The sequence below is a fragment of the Hakea prostrata genome, chromosome 10 (assembly GCF_041222555.1).
Source record: "Hakea prostrata isolate BN-2017 chromosome 10, UWA_Hpros_2, whole genome shotgun sequence".
Taxonomy (NCBI): domain Eukaryota; kingdom Viridiplantae; phylum Streptophyta; class Magnoliopsida; order Proteales; family Proteaceae; genus Hakea; species Hakea prostrata.
The window spans coordinates 40,008,148-40,029,229 of record NC_142609.1 but is presented as its reverse complement, the minus strand read 5'-3'; the positions used below and the strand labels follow the sequence as shown (position 1 = coordinate 40,029,229).

Here is a 21,082-nt window from a genome sequence, read left to right as displayed (position 1 = left end):
AATGAAGGCCTTAAAACACTGACACCCCACTTTATTTTTAAAAAGCACAATACTCTAAAATTAGATTTTCAATAGATATATTTGTTAAATTTATCATTGGAAACAGTTAAATCACTGTTTATTTTAAAAAATATCCCTATAATAAATAAAGTTTGAAAGGTTTTCAGTGAAAAATTAGACAAATATATCCAATGAAAATCCAATTTTGAGGTCCCGGTGATTTTTAAACATAAAGTGGGAGTGTCAGTGGGAGTGTCAGTGCTTTAAGGCCTCCATTTTGGGATTAATTTCAAGGGCCTTCAGCATTATGAGATTCTAGCCGAAGAAAAAGACAAAAGTAGTTCCAATAAATTACATATTCTAAAACTCACCCAAATAAATATAACAAAAAATTGGCAAAATTAATTTGGCGTACCTTGGTTCCCTCCCAACCTTTAATAAGCCCGCAGCATTTCAAGAATAAAAAGGTTCCCCAAATAAAAATTATCTACTATACATTTTAAAGGGGATCTATTCCAAACAAGCGTAACTAAGTTTTTGAACAAAATAACTTCCTCTTGACTAGATTCTTGCAATCTGTAGTGTTTTCCATTGCATCATAGTCAACATGAAGAAATCTTAGATTTGGCATTCTAGAAAAACATTTGATAATCACTTTGCCGAAGTACTCATGCTATTCGCCCAAAGGGTGTTTTAACAATTGATAAAGGTATTTGATCCCAACAAAAGAGATACATTAACAAATAAATAAAAAGAGGGAAATCATCAAACCAAAAGATATCCAATAAGATAATGTATATATGGGCCTATCTCCTACCCAATCCAATAAGAAAGTTATGAATTCCTACCTAACACCAACCATTGAATGGATGAATCCTCAAAACCAACTGAACACCAACTCTCGTCTTATACTATGCTCAGAAAATATGGTGCCCAATTTGGCTCGGATCGTTTCTTTTAATTGGCATATCATATTGCATCAAGACACAGTAGGCTGAAATAGTTACTGTCTCCCCATCCTCATTTTCAGCAACGATTGACTTCCAAACAGTATTGGATATCTTGATCACCCAAGTAATCATTTTCACATCTTCATCATAGGGAATTTCTTTGGCATGCTTCCATATACAATTCTTTGAACTATCAAAAACTTCAACATGGAACCAAATGGTGTCGCAGAAGAGGTGGGGTTGTGTAAAGGTGCTGCATATGATCAAACCTTGTTGTGGCTGCATCTTCAACTGACTACGTTGGGCAATTTCCTGGCCATCATCATTTTGAAAGTCAAACCAATCGGGAACTTCACTCCCAGGAAGAAAGATGTCACAGACATTACCATCTCCAAATTCTTTACATATATCCTGTCCATGAGACCAAGTCAGACCATGTTCATTATAAAAAAAATCAGATAAATTGTTTTTTTTTTTTTTCAAGGGATAGAAAGCTAGTGGGAGTAAACAAACAAACCTGAAAGATTCTCTTCTTCACAGAACTTTCCAATTTATGGCAATTACGCAAGTCTATAAATGTTGCAGACTTCAAACCCTCTAAGCCCTCAATTTCAATCACCTCCTTACATCCTTCAAGGTCTAGCTCCTGTAATTGCTTCAAGTTTGATAGATGCGGCAATCTTTCTAGGTTGTAGCAATCCCTTACCATAAGAGACCGCAAACTTGACGGAAGCATTGGAAGGCTCTTAAATTTGTTCTCGGATAGATTCAACGACTCCAACGAGTAAATCTCCCCAAGACCACAACCAGCTATATCATCATCTGTGCGATCGCAATCTGACAAATTAAGCATCCTTAAACGTGTCAATTTCCCGAATCCCTTTGGCAGATTTCCGAGCACTTGGCAATAAGAAACATTAAGTACTTCAAGCGATTCCAATTCGTTGATACAACATGGAAGATTTGTTAAACATCTGCATTCTGATAGATTCAATTCTACAAGTTTCTTCAAACAGCGAATAGATTCATGGACTTCAACCAAGCTGTAACAGCCACGGAGATCCAATCTCTCAAGATTCCGGAGTCCAGAGAAATCTGGCATATGGGTTAAGTGAAGAGAGTAGCTAAGGTTGAGCACCTTCAACATTTTTAGATTCTGGAAGATAAAACAAAATGAGTTTCCACCAATGGTATATCAGAAAATTCACTCAAATAAATATAACAAAAAATCGGAAAAATTTAAGTTTTGCATACCTTGGTTCTTTCCCAAACTTTAATAAGCCTGCTCTCACGCATTTGAAGAATGACGAGGTTCCGTAGATGAAAATTATCCGGTATACATTTAAAAGGGAACCCAAACCAATCGAGGAAAACTAAGTTTTTGAATGAAATAACTTCCTCTTGATGAGATTCTTCCCAATCTATTGTGTTTTCTCTTGCATCAACCAAGCCACAATTCACTTGAAGAAATCTGAGTTTCGACATTCTAGAAAAACCTTTGATGTTCACTTTGCCAAAATACTCATGCTCTTCACCATTTGGGGGTTTTAACAATTGAAAACCTTCAATAGTTCTTGTTCCCTGACAAAAGAGATAAATTAATAAATAATTTATATTTATATATATATATATAGAGTTGTATGTGCTAATAGTACTTACAGTGAGATTACTCAATATATCAATGGCGTCATCAATATTCCACACTCTACTACGCTCTCCTGGATTCTTGATAGACTCATTACGAACAATTTCCCTACCCATGTCTTTAATTAGATCATGCATGGCTAGCTTGTCATCAAATTCATTAATTGTTACCAAAGACCTCTCTTTGAGACTTTTAATCACAACTACTCCACTCGGATAGCAAGCATCTAAAATCATACTTAGCCAGTCTTTGTCCATTCCAACAAAAAAGCATGAGATATCAAGGAATGCACTTTGATCTAACTTATCTAGTAGATCATAACTTATTTTAAGTTTTTCCAAGACATCATTAAGGGGTATCTCTTTTAGTTTCTCCAACTGACACTTCCACTCAACTGGCTCTCTTTTGTACAGAAGAGAACCCAAAGTCACGAGAGCTAGTGGGAGGCCTCCAGCATAATGCACAACACTTTTTGAGAGCTTCTCATAGCCTTCTAAGGGACGATCTTGTATGAAGGCATGGCGGCATAAAAGTCGAATAGATTCCTTCTCATCCATTATCTCAACTCTATATGTACACTTTTCATCCATATCCAACTCAGTTAACAAATGTTCATCTCGAGTAGTCAAGATGATTCGACTTCCGGGACAAAACCAATTAAAGCCACGAACCAAGTTATCCAAATGTGTCATCTTCACAACATCATCGAAAACAATAAGAACTCTTTTACAGCGTAGACATTTATTGATCATATTGATTCCTTGGTGCTCATCGTGAATTTCTATGCCTTGACGTTTCAAGATAACAGAGAGAAGCTGCTTTTGGAGACGCAGAGAACCCTCTTGCTGACTAGAAACTTCTCTAACACCAGCAAGAAAGCAACTACTATCAAAGTTTCTAGACATAATGTTAAAAACGGCCTTTGCGATGGTTGTCTTCCCAATTCCACCGGGGCCATATATTCCTACGGTGCGGACAACATTTGATCTGCCTTCATTCAGCAAACTGCATATGGCCTCTACGTGGGAGTCAAGTCCAGTTGGAAATTTTGCAACATGCAAACATCCTCCAGTAGGGTTTGTTATTGCCAACACTTCTTTAACAATGTCCTTTATAAGGTCCGATTCATGCCTGATCATGTTGATGAAAAAACACATTCATGCATATAAATTCAAAAAGGAGCAAAAGAAGAAAGATAAGAACAAGAAATGTACGTGCTCAATGAATCAAAAAGATTTGATTAGTAAGACTTACCCATCTGCAACCTTTCGTTGATCCCACCCCGCCAAATTTGCAGCTTCAGTGAGAGCATCCCTCCACCTCTGCACCTTTCCCAGCTTCTTCTGGAAACACTTTTCGTGTGTCTTAAATGCCTGAGAATAATTGTTGCTCTGTTTCCTGACATCCGACGGATCGATCTTGTAGAAAACAGGGAGAACCCTTTCTATTTGGCCGTCTCTTTTGCAATCGAGGATCTTCAGCAACTCACCAAGGCACCAAGTGGAAGACGCATAATTCTGAGAGAAGACGATAATGGCAACCCTAGAATTCTCGATGGCTGCCATGAGTTCTGAAGAAATGTCCTCTCCTCTATTTAGCTCTTCGTTGTCTCTGAAGGTCAGAATACCTTCTCGAACAAGTGCGTCAAAGAGGTGATCAGTGAAGTTAGTACGAGTGTCCTCCCCACAGAAACTCAAGAATACATCATACTTCCACCGACGCGAAGAAGACGAGGCTCTGCTGGACAAAGCTCCAGAACTCATGTTGGCTGCATGGAGAAATTAAGCAAAAGATCAGAAGGACGATGGCTTTCTACTACCAAAGATGAGTGAAAAACAGAGATTACAAGAGATCGATGCAATGAGGACCCGAAGGGAAAGTGCAAGACAAAGGGGAAAAGAAGAGGAAAACTCAGATTACAAGAGACAGATAAAAACCTTGAAATATTCTCTTCTTCACAGAAGTTTCCAATTTTTGGCAATCAGGCAAGTCTATAAATGTTGCAGGCTTCAAACCCTCTAAGCCCTCAATTCCAATCAGCTCCTTACATCCTTCAACGTCTAGCTCCTTTAATTGCTTAAAGTTTGATAGATGTGGCAATCTTTCCAAGTTGTAGCAATCCCGTAGCTTAAGAGACTGCAAACTTGACGGAAGCATTGGAAGGCTCTTAAATCTGTTGTAGGATAGATTCAATGACTCCAACGAGTAAATCTCCCCAAGACCACAACCAGCTATATCATCATCTGTGCAATTGCACTCTGACAAATTAAGCATTCTTAAACATTTCAATTTCCCGAATCCCTTCGGCAGATTTCCAAGCACTGGGCAAGAAGAAACATTAAGTACTTCAAGCGATTCCAATTCGTTGATACAACATGGAAGATTTGTTAAACAGCTACACTTGGATAGATTCAATTCTACAAGTTTCTTCAGACAACGAATAGATTCATGTACTTCAACCAAGCAGCAACAACCACGGAGATCCAATCTCTCAAGATTCCGGAGTCCAGAGAAATCTGGCATATGGGTTAAGTCAAGAGAGTAGCTAAGGTTGAGGACCTTTAACATTTTTAGATCCTGAAAGATAAAACAAAATGAGTTTCCACCAATGGCATATCATAAAATTCACTCAAATAAATATAACAAAAAATTGGCAAAATTTAATTTCACATACCTTGGTTCTTTCCCAAACTTTAATAAGCCTGCTCTCACACATTTGAAGAATGACGAGGTTCCGCAGATGAAAATTATCCGGTATACATTTAAAAGGGAACCCAAACCAATCGAGGAAAACTAAGTTTTTGAATGAAATAACTTCCTCTTGACGAGATTCTTCCCAATCTATTGTGTTTTCTCTTGCATCAACCAAGCCACAGTTCACTTGAAGAAATCTTAGATTTGGCATTCTAGAAAAACCTTTGATATTCACTTTGCCAAAATACTCATGCCCTTCACCATTTGGGGGTATTAACAATTGAAAGCCTTCAATAGTTCTTGTTCCCTGACAAAAGAGATAAATTAATATATATATATATATATATATATATATATAAAGAAAGGGGGAAATCATCATGTATTTATTATTATAAGAGATGTAGTTGTATGTGCCAATAGTACTTACAGTGAGGTTTCTCAATATACCAATGGCGTCATCAATATTCCACACTCTACTACGCTTTCCTGGATCCTCGATACACTCCTTGCGAACAATTCCCCTACCCACGTCTCTAATTAGATGGTGCATGCGTAGCTTGTCAAAATTTTCATCAATTGTTACCAAAGACCTCTCTTTGAGAATTTTAATCGCAGCTGCTCCGATCAGACGGCAAGCATCTAAAATCATACTTAGCCGGTCTTTGTCCATTCCAACAAAAAAGCATGAGATATCAAGGAATGCCCGCTGATCAAATTTATCTAATAGATCATAACTTATTTTAAGATTTTTTGAGACATCCTCAATGGTTTTCTCTTTTAGTTTCTCCAATTGACACTCTCCCTCAATTGGAGTTCGTTTGTACAGGAGAGAACCCAAAATCACGAGCGCTAATGGGAGGCCTCCTGCATAATGTACTACTTTCTCCGAGAGGTTCTCATATCCTTCTGAGGGATGATCTTGTCTGAAGGCATGGCGGCAGAAAAGTCGAAGAGATTCATTCTCATCCATTGTCTCGACTCTATAATTATAATTATACGTTTCATCTATATTCGATTCATTCAGCAAATGTTCATCTCTAGTTGTCAAGACGATTCGACTTCCTCGATAAAATCCTCGAAAAAACCATCGAACGCTACCAACCAATCTAATCAAATGTATCATCTCGACCACATCATCAAAAACAATGAGAACTCTTTTACGGGGTAGATATTCACTGAGCATAAATATTCCCTGCTGTTCATCGCAAATATCTATGCTTTCACCTTCCCAGATATCACTGAAAAGCTGTTTTTGCAGGCACAGAGAACCTCCTTGCTGATTAGAAACCTCACTAACACCAGCAAGAAAGCAACTACCATCAAAGTTTCTAGACATAATGTTAAAAACGGCCTTTGCTATGGTTGTCTTCCCAATTCCACAGGGGCCATATATTCCTATGATGCGAACAACATCTGATCCGCCTTCATTCAGCAAACTGCGTATGGCCTCTACGTGGGAGTGAAGTCCAGTTGGAAATTTTGCAACATGCAAACATCCTCCAGTAGGGTTTGTTATTGTCAACACTGCTTTAACAATGTCCTTTATAAGTTCCCATTCATGCCTGATCATGTTGATGAAAAAACATATAAATGCGTATAAATTCAAAAAGGAACAAAAGAAGAAACAAAGAACAAGATGCTCAATGAACCAAAAGGATTTGACTAATAAGACTTACCCGCCATCTACAAAATCCCACCCCACCAAATTTGCAGCTTCAGTGAGAGCATCCCTCCACCTCTGCACCTTTCCAAGCTTCTTCTGGAAACGCTCTTCGTGTGTCTTAAATGCCTGAGAATAAGTGTTGCTCTGTTTCCTGACATCCGACGAATCGATCTTGTAGAAAACAGGGAAAACCTTTTCTATTTGGCCGTCTCTTTTGCAATCGAGGATCTTCAGCAACTCACCAAGGCACCAGGTGGAAGACGCATAATTCTGAGAGAAGACGATAATGGCAACCCTAGAATCTTCAATGGCTGCCATCACTTCTGAAGAAATGTCCTCTCCTCTGTTCAGCTCATCTTCGTCTCTGAAAATCCGAAAACCTTCTCGGACTAGTGCGTCAAAGAGGTGATTGGTGAAGTTAGTACGAGTGTCCTCCCCACAAAAACTCAAGAATACTTCATACTTCCACTGGTCGGAGGAAGACGAGGCTCCGCTGGACAAGGCTCCGGAGCTCATGTTGGCAGCCATGGAGACATTATGCGAAAGATCAGAAGTCGACGAGGCTCCGAAGCTCATCTTAGCTCCCATGGCGGAGAAATTAAGCAAAAGATCAGATCTGAAGGACGATGTCTTTCAACTACCAAAGACGAGTGAAAACAGAGACTACAAGACACGATGCAATGAGTATATGCAAGACACAAGATCGGAAGGGAAAGTGGAAGACAAAAGAGAAAAAAAACGCAGATTAAATCTGCAAGTCAGACATCACAGAGAGAAGAGAAGTTGCTCAGAAGGTAAAAGGAAAATGCTCAGCGTGCGTCCTCCATTACGATTAAAATTAAATTAAATATCTCGTAATTGATACCAAAGTCAACAGCACTGTGTTTTCACTTCATTTCAGAGACGGATACAATCATGGAAAAACGCAGTCAGACACACAGTGGGGAGAGAGTTGCGGAGAGGTAAAAAGAAGTGCCCAGGTGCCTGCATTTTATTAATGACTCGTCTTTTATTAACGGTGCGTTCTCCATCCATGGTTTATAATCTTTATTCTTTCATTTTTTTGTTTCTTTTTGATAAAAGTACTATTACAGTGAGCTTGAATACTCTTAGAGAGATCACTTGATTTCATAAAGGGAAATTGTGGACTCCAGAGCAAGTTGTGAAAGATTCCACTACCCAAAGCTTTACGAATGAGCACAACAATCAACTCTTGATGAGTCAGGATGGTGCTAGATTGGATCCCTCCAGTATGTTCAAGCAATTGGATTATGTTGATTGGGCCGAAAATCGGCGGTAGGTTTCACGAAGAGACATGTGGCTCTTGCATCTTTAGTAATGAAAGAGTTGAATCCTAGCATAGGTATACTATATTCATCTCAGGGCAAAGTCATGTTATCAGCAAGCCTTCCTTCACGTACATGAAGGGGTTCATATGAAAATATTTTTCAACAAACGAGTGCATGACGGGTGATCATGCTTCCCCGTTTTGAGCTAGATGCTCTTCCTAAAGTGGACGATATTAGGATATAGCTATCTTCGAACCATCTTGGTCGGTTCAATTTGCTAGGGAAATAAGTCTACCTGTAGCCAATTCCCTAGCTATGAGGGGTGCACAAGTACACTTTTTGGTCTCATTTCTCCCTTCCTTGAGGTTAGAACTCTAAATTGTGAAACTTACATTTCAGTTTAACAGCGATATCGTGGAGTTTTTCTTGCCCTCCTTCTAATTACACATCTGTTTATCAAAAAGAGAGATGATTCACATATATTTCAATTTGAAACTCTACACTTAAGAGAGAATATCAAATTAGGACTCTAGAGAATTTGAAGAATCAAAGTTAAGCAATAGTTTTATATATAAGTTGGAGGTAGGGAATAACTTTCATATTTACAATACGAAGCTCCAATCTTGAGAAACTTCCAATTCTTAACCTCTTACTTATGAATTGTTGGTTTCTACCAAAAGAGCCAACCTCTTGGAATATATTTTACTCTTTACAATTAAATGACTTTGACAACTAAGACAAATTATATCTTTGTATTAAAGTGTAATTTTGAATTTATCATAAGAAGGTACATGCAATTAGCCGATACTTTTTTAGTATGCATTGCGAAAAGCTCAAATATCTTGTATCCTTCGCCATTGGTCAACCCATAGACCCCATGGAAATCTCTCTCATTAATTTTGATGTTATGCTCATAAGAAGATCTGAATAATTTTCACCATCTCTCACGCATTTGTCCAAGATTCTCGCACTTAATGACCCGTTATAGATGAGTCATTGCATTGTCCTACATGCCAACTACTCTAGTGATGAATTGCATTATCAATTTGCAATTAAGAGTTATGCCCCCACTAACGACTGCCCCCCTCGGAACCGTCTAGATCTGACGGTCACCAGAAGAAGGCACGTACGAGTTTAATGAACGGGATTCAAAGGTAAACTCTATATAAAGACATCACCAACGTACAAGGAAGGTATATGAATTGTATTCCCAGTTATTGTATTCGTACTTTCGCTCTGCATCTAGTCAGAGCCTTTGTGATCAGTTCATCAATTGACTTAGCCATCGGAGCCCACCTCCCGACCCCCACGGTCGGGCCACATCTGATGATTGTTTTGCAGGTCATTCTTACTTGATCTAAGGGCTAAGCAGATTTTGGACGCATCATTTGGCGCCATCTGTGGGAAACGCTTCAGAAAGTCATGATTACCAGGTCAGCAGTAGCGACGGCTCAACGAGATGCTGACATTCAACTTGCTAGCGGGAACAATTCGGAAGATATTAGGAAGTCGAGCTCGTGAAGTACGAGAAGATGGAGGACAAGGGGGTAATGATCAATTACATCCTCCGAATCCTCTCCAACAGCAGTTGGATCAAATGCAGCTCCAATTCTTGGAGATGAACCAGACGCTTCGCGCGCTGGCCAGGCAAGTGGTGGCTCCACAGGCTCTTGATCATCAGGAGGCCAGAAGGCATGCAGGAGAAGTGGAAACGATTATACCGGCGCTATGAGGGCATTCCCCGCAAGGAGATAGGCAACCAGCAAGTGGCCAAAATTACAGCCCGAACCTACGGGGGAATTCCCGAGAGCATGGTAGAGAGTGACGAACGGGAGAACTACCCAGAAGAAATGATCGATACATTCAACCACAATCAAGCCAAACTGGATCAGTAACGAGGTTGGTAAGAGGAGTACGTACTCGCTTGCCAACCTCAAAGCGTACGGGTCAATAAAGTTATCGGGCTAGTGGTGGACGTTCGGTCCATATTGGCCAGGAACTAGCAGATATTAATCAAAGGTTGGGATTGCTCTCCCGAGGGATTTCTTTCTATGATGGGTGATCGTGCCAGCTTGGATAACGGCCACGAACATCGCATTAAGATCATGCGATCAGAAGAAGTTATCCACTACCCCACTAACGGGACTAATCGTCTAGATCTGACGGTCACCAGAAGAAGGCACGTACGAGTTTAACGAATGGGATTCAAAGATAAATTCTATATAAAGACATCACCAGCGTATAAGGAAGGTATCTGAATCGTTTTCCCAGTTATCGTATTCGTATTTTCGCTCTGCATCTAGTCAGAGCCTTTGTGATCAGTTCATCAACTAACTTAGCCATCGGAGGTGGACTCCCGACCTCACGGTCTGGTCACATCTGACGATTGTTTTGTAGGTCATTCTTACATGATCTAAGAGTTGAACAGATTTTAGACGCATCACATTGCAAAAAGCTCAGTATCTTATATCCTTCACATTTAATCAACCAAAATCTCTCGTAATTTTATCATTTCTTTTTTTTTTTAAATAAGATGTCATAATTCTCTATATAATGCTGCACGAAAGACAAAATAGTAGCTTAGGTGAATTGAATCAAATCCTTCTAGTCTGATCTGATCTGACCGAGACCCAAGGAGTGGCGGCCCCGCCCCCCGCCCCCCCTCAAAATTGTTCCCCCCTCTTTAATAAAAAAAAAAAAAAAAAAAAAAAAATGAATTTTAAAAAAGAGAAAAAAGAAAAGAAAAAAAAAAAAAAAAGAAAGAGGGAGGGGCGACAGCGGGGTTGGGGTTATTAAAACAACTAGGGGCAACGTTTTTTTAATTTTTGTTTGGGAGAAAAAAAAAAAAAAAAAAGCCAAGGAAAAGTAGATGGGGAAACCACTTATGTTGTGGGGGCCCTGGGGGGCCCCGAAAGGGAAAAATTCCATTGAAAGGATACTAAGGGGTTGTATGGTAACGATTCTGGCACACTTATTCTGTGCCATTTGCCCATTTTGGCACAGAAGTGACCAGAATCTTGTATGGTAAATCGGTTCAAAATTTTTGTGCTGGTTCAGCAAATGTGTGCCGAACCAGGCTTTTGGCACACAAATTGGGTGTGCCAGAAAATCTCTAAATTGGAGCTTCTCTGACACAGAAGCAATTCTACTGAAAACGCGCGGGCACAAGAGTTGGTTGACGGTGATTAGGGACATCGACGTAAATTCCACTCTCTCGTCTTTCTCATCTCTCCCTGGTCTCTCTCATCTCTATCGACGACGATGTGTGTCTCTCTGGCGTCTCTCATCTCTCTCGACTCTCTCTCGTCTCTCTTGTAGCCGCCGTCTCTCTCAAGCCCTAAGCAACTGTGAAAAGTTCTTTCTTGGTCTCTCTGCAACCATTGTCTATGTTACCATGGGAAAACTAAAGCCGTGTGCAACAAAGCAACAATTCCAGGTTCGTCGCGATCATTTTAGGGTTTCCACTTCTTCATCTTCATCAGCGAGTCTCTCGTATCCACTAAACAAAGGAACAAAGGATCTCCTCAAATTCGCGCCACTTCGTTCTTCACCGAAGAGAGAGAAGGACAAAACTGAGAACGTTTCTCTATTGATCTTGAAGAACGTCGCTTGTCAATTCATCACTGTTTTTTGAATTTGATATCGATTCTTAATTCCAACTCCTTATTCACTTTCTCAGGTATGTTATCGTGATTCGTCCTTTTTTCTTGAATCTCTTGTATCTAGGTTTTTATAATTTTATTAGTTGTAAAAACATAAGAAGCTGCTGGTTTGCTTTTGTATCATCCACATGCGGTCTAAAGCATGATTATGATCGTTAACATTGCTTTTTATTCACTCCTGTTATCTTCATGTAATCTTCGGTTGATTGATCTAAATTTTCTTTTGTATAGAAGATGAGAATGTTTCCCTATTGATTCTGAAGAATGTCATCCTTCAGATTCTCCACTGCTTTTTGAATTTCCTATCTTTTTTATTTTCCCTATTGATTCTGAAGAATATTGAAGGCTGGAAAAGCATGATTGTGTGATTGTGATCATTAACATTTTTTTTGGCTCTTGTTGTCTTCATGTAATCATAGTTCGGCTGATTGATCTAAAGTTTCTTTCTCTGTTTGTATAGCGGATGAGATCTCCATTTAATTGGTTTTGTTCGAGCGATTGGAAAGAAAGCCCTTTGCATAACGTTTAGGGATTCTTGTATTGGGATTGAGAAGGTGTGGTATGAGGGGCATTTTTTTCTTCTAGTGAATTTAGAGTTTCAGACTCAGTTTTTTTTTTTGTCTGTCTCTCTTTGCCTACAATATCATGTTATTTTCACATCAGGGTTTTATTTATACTTTGCTTGGGGATTTGCTGTTTCTAAGATGAAACCTGTGATAAATCAAGTATGAGTAAAAAGAGGGAAATTGTTCTCCCAAAAAAGAGAGGGAAAATTAATGAAAGAAGCAGGCAACTTAAGAAGAGAAAGAGGGATTTGAAGTAGTAACAGTGGCTGCTCCAGGCCTAGAGAAGTCTTGGCCAGCAACCCTTGCCTCTGCTATAGTGGCTGCAGCCAATGTAGTAGAAGGGGAAGAGTAGGAGAGGTTGGTTCCGGCTGTAGAGCTTGGTCAGTAGCCCTTTCCCTGCTTTGAATGTGGGTGATTGAGTGAATGTGATGTGTGAGTAGCAAGGCATTTCATGAAATGTACACCTGTTGTCAAGCATTTCAGATTTGTTCAAGCTATTTCTAAATATAGAGCCATTATAAAACAGAAAAGCAGAACGTACTAAACTTCGAATGGAAAGGGACCCCATCTCTTTGGCACATGTTGGCTGATTTTATCATGATAATCTGAATTATGGGCTTAGTATCGAGACAAACTATAATCCTTTGTCATATTCCTTTGAAGAGATTAATGGCTTCTATGCAATTTATCCTCTGAGGTTGATGATTTTGTAACTATTATACACTCTGTTTTTCCCTTTATCACAGTTTGTTTGGTTGTAGGAAATCCAATCAAAGATGACATGATCCTCATTCTTGGAAACAAGGGAAAAGCTACAGGTCTCGAAAACTATGTTTTTGAGGTGCAGAGTGCAGTGGTCAAGCTTCTGCAAGATGAACTTGGCTTAGATGTCATCCTGGAACGACCAAGAAATCCATTTACTATAAATGATCTTGGAGGCCCTTGCAACCTAGACATGAATGAGAAGCTGCCTATTGACTTGGAACCCTTGGCCAGAAGACCTGAAGTTTTACAAAGGCTGAAGGTGACCAGGAAGTCATTGTATCAATGGTTATAGAGATTAGAGAAGAGGTAGGTGTGACTGAAATATAAGTATCACACGGCTTCCATAACCAGTTTTGCCAGTAAATTTGTGCTTTTGTTGCTTTACAATTTGTATTTAATCAAACAGTTTCTACAGCAGAATGAGCCCACCGTATTGTAACATTGGAAATATTTTTTATAGCTGATGCAAATTAAAATTCTCAACTCTTAATTTAACATTGTTAGCAACTGATGCTAGCACAATTGCATTAGCTTGAACATCACTTCATAGTGTGCCATCAGTTTTGCTCTTGAACAAAAAGAAAAAAGACCACCGGGTTGCTTCTTTTTTCCTCTTTGTTAAATTATTCATAGTTGTCCAGGTTTCTTTTTTCCCCTTTTGAGAGGTTGAACACATCTAATTTTGCTGATATTCTGTTACAATGTTGAAATTGAAGCTTTGGGTGTAATATCTGCACAAACATACAATTAGTGCCAAAATGCTAATATGAGATGCTAGGCGCCTACGTTCTTGTTTCAAACTCACTCAAACAAAATGGGCATATATGTGGATAACTCATATTGGTTCTGATTTCCAATCTAAGCAACCATTTCAGAATTTTATATCTTATGATGTAAGGAAGCAAAAGCATAGGAACACCAAAATGCAATTTGATGTGGATTTGGAGAGTTTATGATCAGATCGGGTTCATACCGTCCGGACCCCACCCCGGGCTGGATCGAGGGGGGGGACCCCCCCCCCCCCCCCCCCCCCCCGTCCCGAAGATGGCTTGCTGAAGAAGAAAGATTATTCGGCTGCAAGCGTGCCCTAATCTTACTTATGGATTAGGGTAATCACCCTGATGACAGCATACTCAAACTTGCGGATAATCATCATCAAAGGGATAACTATCGCATAACCTAACGGTTATCTCAGGAGTCCTCTACTAGCCCAAACTAGTAGAAGTCTATTGCTCAACGGATCTCATTGATAAGATCCAACGACTACCCGAAGAAGGCTCGAGTGCATCCAACAAAGGAGATTCGAAGGTACACTCTATATAAACCTCACTACCATACAAGGTGAAGGACGGATCAATCGATCAAAAAGAATACTATCTCGAGACTCGGGTTCGGATACATACCGATAGATCCAAACTATCAATCTCCGCTATCTAGATCACCTTTCCCGCTTTCTTCATTCATTAGCTCTCGTGCTTCTAGCGAGCCGTTTGTGATAAAGTTCATCAACTCGACTTAGCCTTCGGAGGTGGACTCCCGACCCCGCGGTCGGGCCACATCCGACGCTTTCGTTTGGCGAGACATCACGTGGAGATCCAAGGGCCCAGTTTTTTTTGGAGAGGGGGTATTTTTTTTTGTTTTTAAAAGAAAGAGATGTATAAGGTTTGGGGGGGTGTTTTTTTTTATTTCAAAATAGTCTTAATTCCCAACAAGAAGAGGGTGGCAATTTGTTTTAATACAACACAACTTAAAGAGCAAGTTATAATTTTGGCTAAAATGTATCATTACGTACTCAAGCCAGAATTGTCATTGCTTGTTGTGCTATTCATAACTTCATCCGCAATGAGCAAATTGCAGACAAAAAGTTTGAAGAATTCGAAAACCCGCATTGGATATCTGAAGAAGTAATATCGGATCCTGATATTCCCCCTGATAACACCCAATCAGAAGCAAGACAAATGGAAGAGAAAAAGAAGAAAATTGCAATGAATTGGCAGCAGCAACGAGACTACCATTAATCACTTAAAACATCAATTATAATCTCACTTGATTTTATGTAAGCACCTAAGTATGAATTGAACATGCATGTTTAGTTATTTTTAATGTCTTTTATATTTATCTTTTTAAATATTTTATTAAAAAAATGTACCTATTTTGGCACAGAAGTTGTATATACCATACAAGATTCTGTGCCAAGATGGGCCAAAGAAACGTGCCCATCTGTAGATTACCATACAAGATTATGGCAATGATTATGTGCCAAATTTGTCCACTTTAGCACAAAAGCATAAAAAATGGATTCTGTGCTGAAGTGGGAATTTTGGCACAGAATGGTTACCATAATCTAAATTCTTAAATTGTGTGTTTGTTTTTTTTTTTCAAGGGAGACTAACAGGCTAACAGCTATGCTGACTCCCTGACTAGGATGGCTGTCTCTATACCGAGCATAATTCACTAGCCAAGGTCCACTTCTTGGTTATCCAAGCTTTGAAACTCGGATGTTTGTGCTTCTTTGGTTGAATGAATTTGAATTACCAAAAAAAAAATTTTTTTTGATAAGTCAAGTCATGCTATCTTTCGTCAAGGATTTTTGAATTTAAATTCTTGAGATTTTAAGGAGTGCACGATTTACATAAGCTAGCTTAGTGATATTCTCTCGGTCGTCCAAAATTATAGATACGTCTTAAAAGGCTAGTAGAATTCTTGATTGTTAATTGTTGGGTCAAAATGACTATTTACTTGTGGTTAATAATTGGGCAAATTATACATAGATCTCTCATAATTGTAATCAATTACATGATTTACATCTACTATTCCTTCGAAAAAAATTAATTACAAATGTCTTCTTACTCTTCAAAGGTAAAATTAAATAATGACATCATTAGTAGAAAAGTATTTAAAATACCTGTCTTACCCTTCTTTATACAAGTAATTTTTATATGTCGGATTTTACCCTCATCTCTTATTGTTCTCTCTCTCTAGTCTCTCAACTCTTTGTTTCTCAACTCCGATGGCAGCAACCTCGCCACCTCCACCACATAGTCTCTGACTCTCTTCACTAACTGAAATCACCCATTTTCCACACCAACCGTTCTCATATTACCTGAAAAATCATCATCTTTTTTAACGATGTCAATCCTATCTGGAGTAATAAACTCCTTGTCATGGCCATGACCAAAGCAGAAAATTACAAGAGAACCATGCAATGAGAAAATATGGAAGATATCATAGGGAGAAGGGAAAGGGTCAAATGGAAAATTTCGTCATCGGACCCCAAAAGTCAAGAAAAGTCAGTTTAATTGATGGAGAAAAGCTAGGTAAAAAGATGGAAGGTCGGACCCACTGCTGCTATGATGGGACCGTAAAAGAATATGATTTTTATTAAAAAATTAAAAATACAAACGTGAAATTCATATAAAATTTTTAAGGAAAGATGTTGGCTGAACGCTGTGTAAATTACTTGGTTGAATGTTCTTAGAAATCCCACCATAAAATTTGGTACGATTTCATCATAAATGGTTCAAATTTAACTCAATAAATTCAATTGTTGGATTTATTTACATATCCGTTTAGCAACATTTATGCCAGATTTTAATAATTGATCAATCGAGGGTTTTTTTTTCTTCTTTTCTTCTAAATGATAAGATCTTCCATATGTGATTTTTTATTTTATTTTCCTTCCATGATAACTAACGTCAAAGAAAAAAAATCTCAGAATATTTCAAGAAAACTAAACGGGTGCATAAGCCAAAGCAAATTGTTAATTACAAAATGAATTGGCCTAGAAACTAGACCAACTAGACAGCCTCAATTGGAGGAAATACTTTGGAATGCACTATAGGTTAGCATAAATTAAACTTGGATAGTAACTCCATTAGGAAACCCAGGCAATAGAGGTGTTGGTGGAATTATACAAGATGCACACACAAGAGCAGTTGATTCATTTTGGGTATTCTTTGGGCTACATATAAACTATCACGCAGAAATTATGCAATCTTATAAAGTTTGGAAAGGACCAGGGAACTACAATTGGAAAAATATGTGGGTGGAAAGTGATTCAGTTACTTTAATAACGCCTAGGATTTCAATATAAAGAAGAAAAGATCCATCATAGTTAGTAAGTTCAAGTACGAATATATATGGCAATTAATCGGTCCATATAGCAAGGAGTACATCTCCAATAATTCAGCCCAATAAGTCGTTTATGTTAATTGTATTTTATATGTTTAATATGCATTTTAATATGAGTAATCAGAATAAGTACGGAAAAAAAGAGGGGTTTAGCCTTTGTAAAATTCAAGAGCAAATTTATTTTTTACATTTAAATTTAAAGTTTTCATGTATCTATAAACAAAAACCTTTGTATTCCCCCCTTCCCCCCCAAAAAAAAAATATTTTTGATCTCTACATCTAAAATAAATAAGACTAATATAGAAGGAAAAAAATTTGTCATGTAACTCACTAAATCGGCAAAACATTGTTTAAAATAATAAAATGTAAAAAAAAAACATTTGTATATGATGTATTATTTTTGACTATTTTTTACTATCTAACAATCTCAATATCTTCTTGTACTTTGAAGGGTCTTTATTGCAATGTTCTACAAGAATGTTCCTTACCCTTTGCATATTCTTGTTGCTCTTTTTTTTTTTTTTTTTTTTTTGTGGTAAATTCCTTGTTGTTCTGTTAGCATCAACTAAACGAAGGACTATGCCAAAGGTTCGAAGATTGAGTAAGCATCCCTTCTATTTGCTCGAAACCATGAATTATGTATTATTTTAGTGACCATTGCACCCAATTGAGACTTACAATGTTTATTGACCCTCAATTTGATGATGGCACCATTACTCTCAAGCTATTCTCAACATTATGAATGGATTTTTAGCATCAAAAGTTAAAAGTAAATCTTGTTTTACATGGCCTTTTCAACTCTTTTTTTGTTTTTCAATTTAGGTTATTCGATGAAAAAGGAACTAAAGTAACTTACAAATGGATTGAACCATTCTACAGTGGTGAACGGTTGACGGTGAGCAACTTGCGAGTTTTGTAACTTGTGAAAGAAGGAGAAGCATGAAGAGAAAAAGAAGACCAATAAGAATTTTGTGAATACATATAAGAATTCTTTGATTTATTAAAGACTTCAACATGGAAATTGATCATTGTAGTCATAGGGTAGCTCATCAAAGGTACTGCATATAATCAACCATTGTTGTTGTGGCTGCATCTCCATGCTATGAAATTGATCATTTTTTTATTTTCTTAAAAGTTTAACTTGCTTACATCAGTGATTAACTGTGATTTTTTAACGACAAGGAGATGTCATTGACATATTTTTCTCCTATAAGAGGTCTAAATTAATAAATTCGAAAACTCAAAAAGGAACATTAATTTCAAGAGGTAATTCAGGGTTGGCACTAAAAATTTTCCTAAATAAAATAGTGGTATTTCCAACTCTAGAGACGCAAAGCATATTTCCTTATAAAGTACGCTTTCTTTCTCGCATCTTTCCTTAATTGATGTTAGAATTGTAAAAGTGAAGCTCACACTTGACTTTTTTTTTAATATAATAAAGAAAAATTTTTACAAGCAAATTAGTCCTTAGAAATACATAATGCAGCTAGATTGTTTGTATCTACCGACAGAACCAACCTCTTGGAATATCTTTCACTCTTTACAATTAAATGACTTTGACAAGTAGGACAAATTATATCTGTATACTAAAGTATAATTTTGAATTTATCATAAGAAGGTACATGCAATTAGCACAGATACTTTTTCAATATGCATTGCAGAAAGCTCAGTATCATTATCCTTCACAATTAATCAACAATAGGATTCATAAAATCTCTCTCATCATTTTATTTTATTTTTATAATAAGATTTAATAATTCTCACCATGTGTGGATTCCATTTTTCAATGCTGCACCTAATGACCCATATAGATGAGTCATTGCCTTGTCCTACATGCCAACAACTCTAGTGACGCATTGCATTATAATTTGCAATTGAGATTAGTTTAGAATTTCAAATTGTCAACTAAAACATTTTTTACTTAAAAGGGTTATCTGGGGCTTTAAAAAATATATTTAATTAGTATAAAAATAAATTTTTATTAAAAAAAAATTAACTGACTAAGAAAAAAGGTATTTAATATATTTGCCAAGTAAAAACAGGAGACAAGCCAAATTATCTAACTAAGAATGAATCCAAATGTCATTTAGTCAACTAAGAGATGAAATAAGTAATATTTATTCTATATATTATTTAAATTAATCGTCAACTGTAATGTCACCATCTCCGACATATAAAAGTCGTCTATTAAAAAAAATCAACTATGTAATATATTTTAATCCAAGAAATAAGACAAATTTAATAATTATCATTAAATTAAAATATTACGGGTGGCTGAATCTTTTGACTTATGAGAAAAGACAAGTATCAAGAGTTGAAAGAGAGGTTCAATAGAATATTGAGATTCCAATGTAACAACCAAGGATATCAATTCGGTATCGAAACCGTATAACCGCACTGTACCAAACCGTTTAAACCGCACTGTTTCCAAATTTGGTACGATACGGTTTCGGTATATGGCATCATACCGTCGGTATGTACCGTATACCGTTAAACCGAATACCGCATTTTGTACCGTTTACGATAATAATTTTAAACCCTAAACAACTAAACTGGCTGGGTAACTTTGCTTTGTTCGTCACGTTAGAAGAGAACAGAGAGCAGTGAGCTGCGAGAGTCTCGCCTGAATCCTGATGTAGCGATGCCTCTCGTTCTTCCTTCCTTCTTGTTTAGTTTCTTCTTCTACTGTGTTAGCTTTTTCTTTTCTACAAATCTCATTCTTCCTTCCTTCTTACTGTCTGGGTAGAGGTGTCAACGGTGCGGTTTGGAGCGGTTTCGGGCCGGGCCTAACGGTTTCGGGCTGAAAAACCTCCAGCCCAAACCAGCCCATTTAAAAGATAACGGTTTCGGTGCGGTTTCGGTTTGGTGCGGTTTGGGTTCGGGTTGATTAACGGTTTGGCCTAATGGTTTGGATTCAGTTTGGCTAACGGTTTGAACTAAATTACAAATCAATATTGAAATTTATTTTTATTTTTTCCTCAACTCCAAATCCTAATTTCTCACACACAAAACTATAAAAGGTAGATGATGAAGACTCCAAGTAGATCCAACGATAAGTGATGGCATTAGCTTGATCCAAACCACCCTTCACCCTCAAAAAATAAAGAATTTAGATTTTCTATCATGTGTAGACCACAACCTCACAATTTTCACCCAATGAAATTGAATTTGTAAGAGTTAAGAGTTATCAATTAAGACTTTTAAATTTTAAAATAATAAAACTAAATAAAATTTGAAAATTAAAAAGTTAAAACTTAAAACTTAAACAGTTAAACGTGTTAACACTCAACTCTCAACTACTTAAACTCGAGTCTCAACGTCTCAGACACCGAAATTCATGGATCATTAATTACATTTAAACAATACCAAAACAAAATTAATTGCATTTAATATTTTAATTTTACTTATGTAAAAGACTAACGGGCTGACGGGGCCGCACACGGGCTGGGCCGGGCCAGTCCGAAACCGTTCGGGCTGAGGACCCTCAGCCCAATTACGGCCCATTAAGGAACGGTCCGGGCCGGTTCGATCCGGTTTTAACGATTCAGGTTGAAAGTTGACATCCCTACGTCTGGGTAAGGACTACAGGTAACTGGGTAGCACATCACCTCTCGTTCTTCCTTCTTCGAAGCTCCATCTGGCTGGGTAAGGCCAAGCAAGCCTGCAACTACATTGCCTCTTGAGGCTCTCATTCTTTGTTCTTCCTTCTTCTGTCTG

General features: G+C 37.7%; 1 protein-coding gene across 1 annotated transcript; it reads right to left on the bottom strand.

Annotated features, from left to right (window-relative positions):
- Positions 1–598: 598 nt before the first annotated feature.
- On the bottom strand, positions 599–7,819 carry LOC149002909 (disease resistance protein RPP2A-like). The gene is made up of 9 exons (XM_089137072.1): positions 6,966–7,819; positions 5,717–6,851; positions 5,270–5,596; positions 4,533–5,172; positions 3,850–4,363; positions 2,610–3,726; positions 2,205–2,531; positions 1,468–2,106; positions 599–1,361 (listed from the first exon to the last, which is right to left on the bottom strand). The coding sequence occupies exons 1-9, from the start codon at positions 7,538–7,540 to the stop codon at positions 918–920; spliced, it is 5,718 nt and encodes a 1,905-aa protein (XP_088993198.1). The 5' UTR covers positions 7,541–7,819; the 3' UTR covers positions 599–917.
- Positions 7,820–21,082: the final 13,263 nt, after the last annotated feature.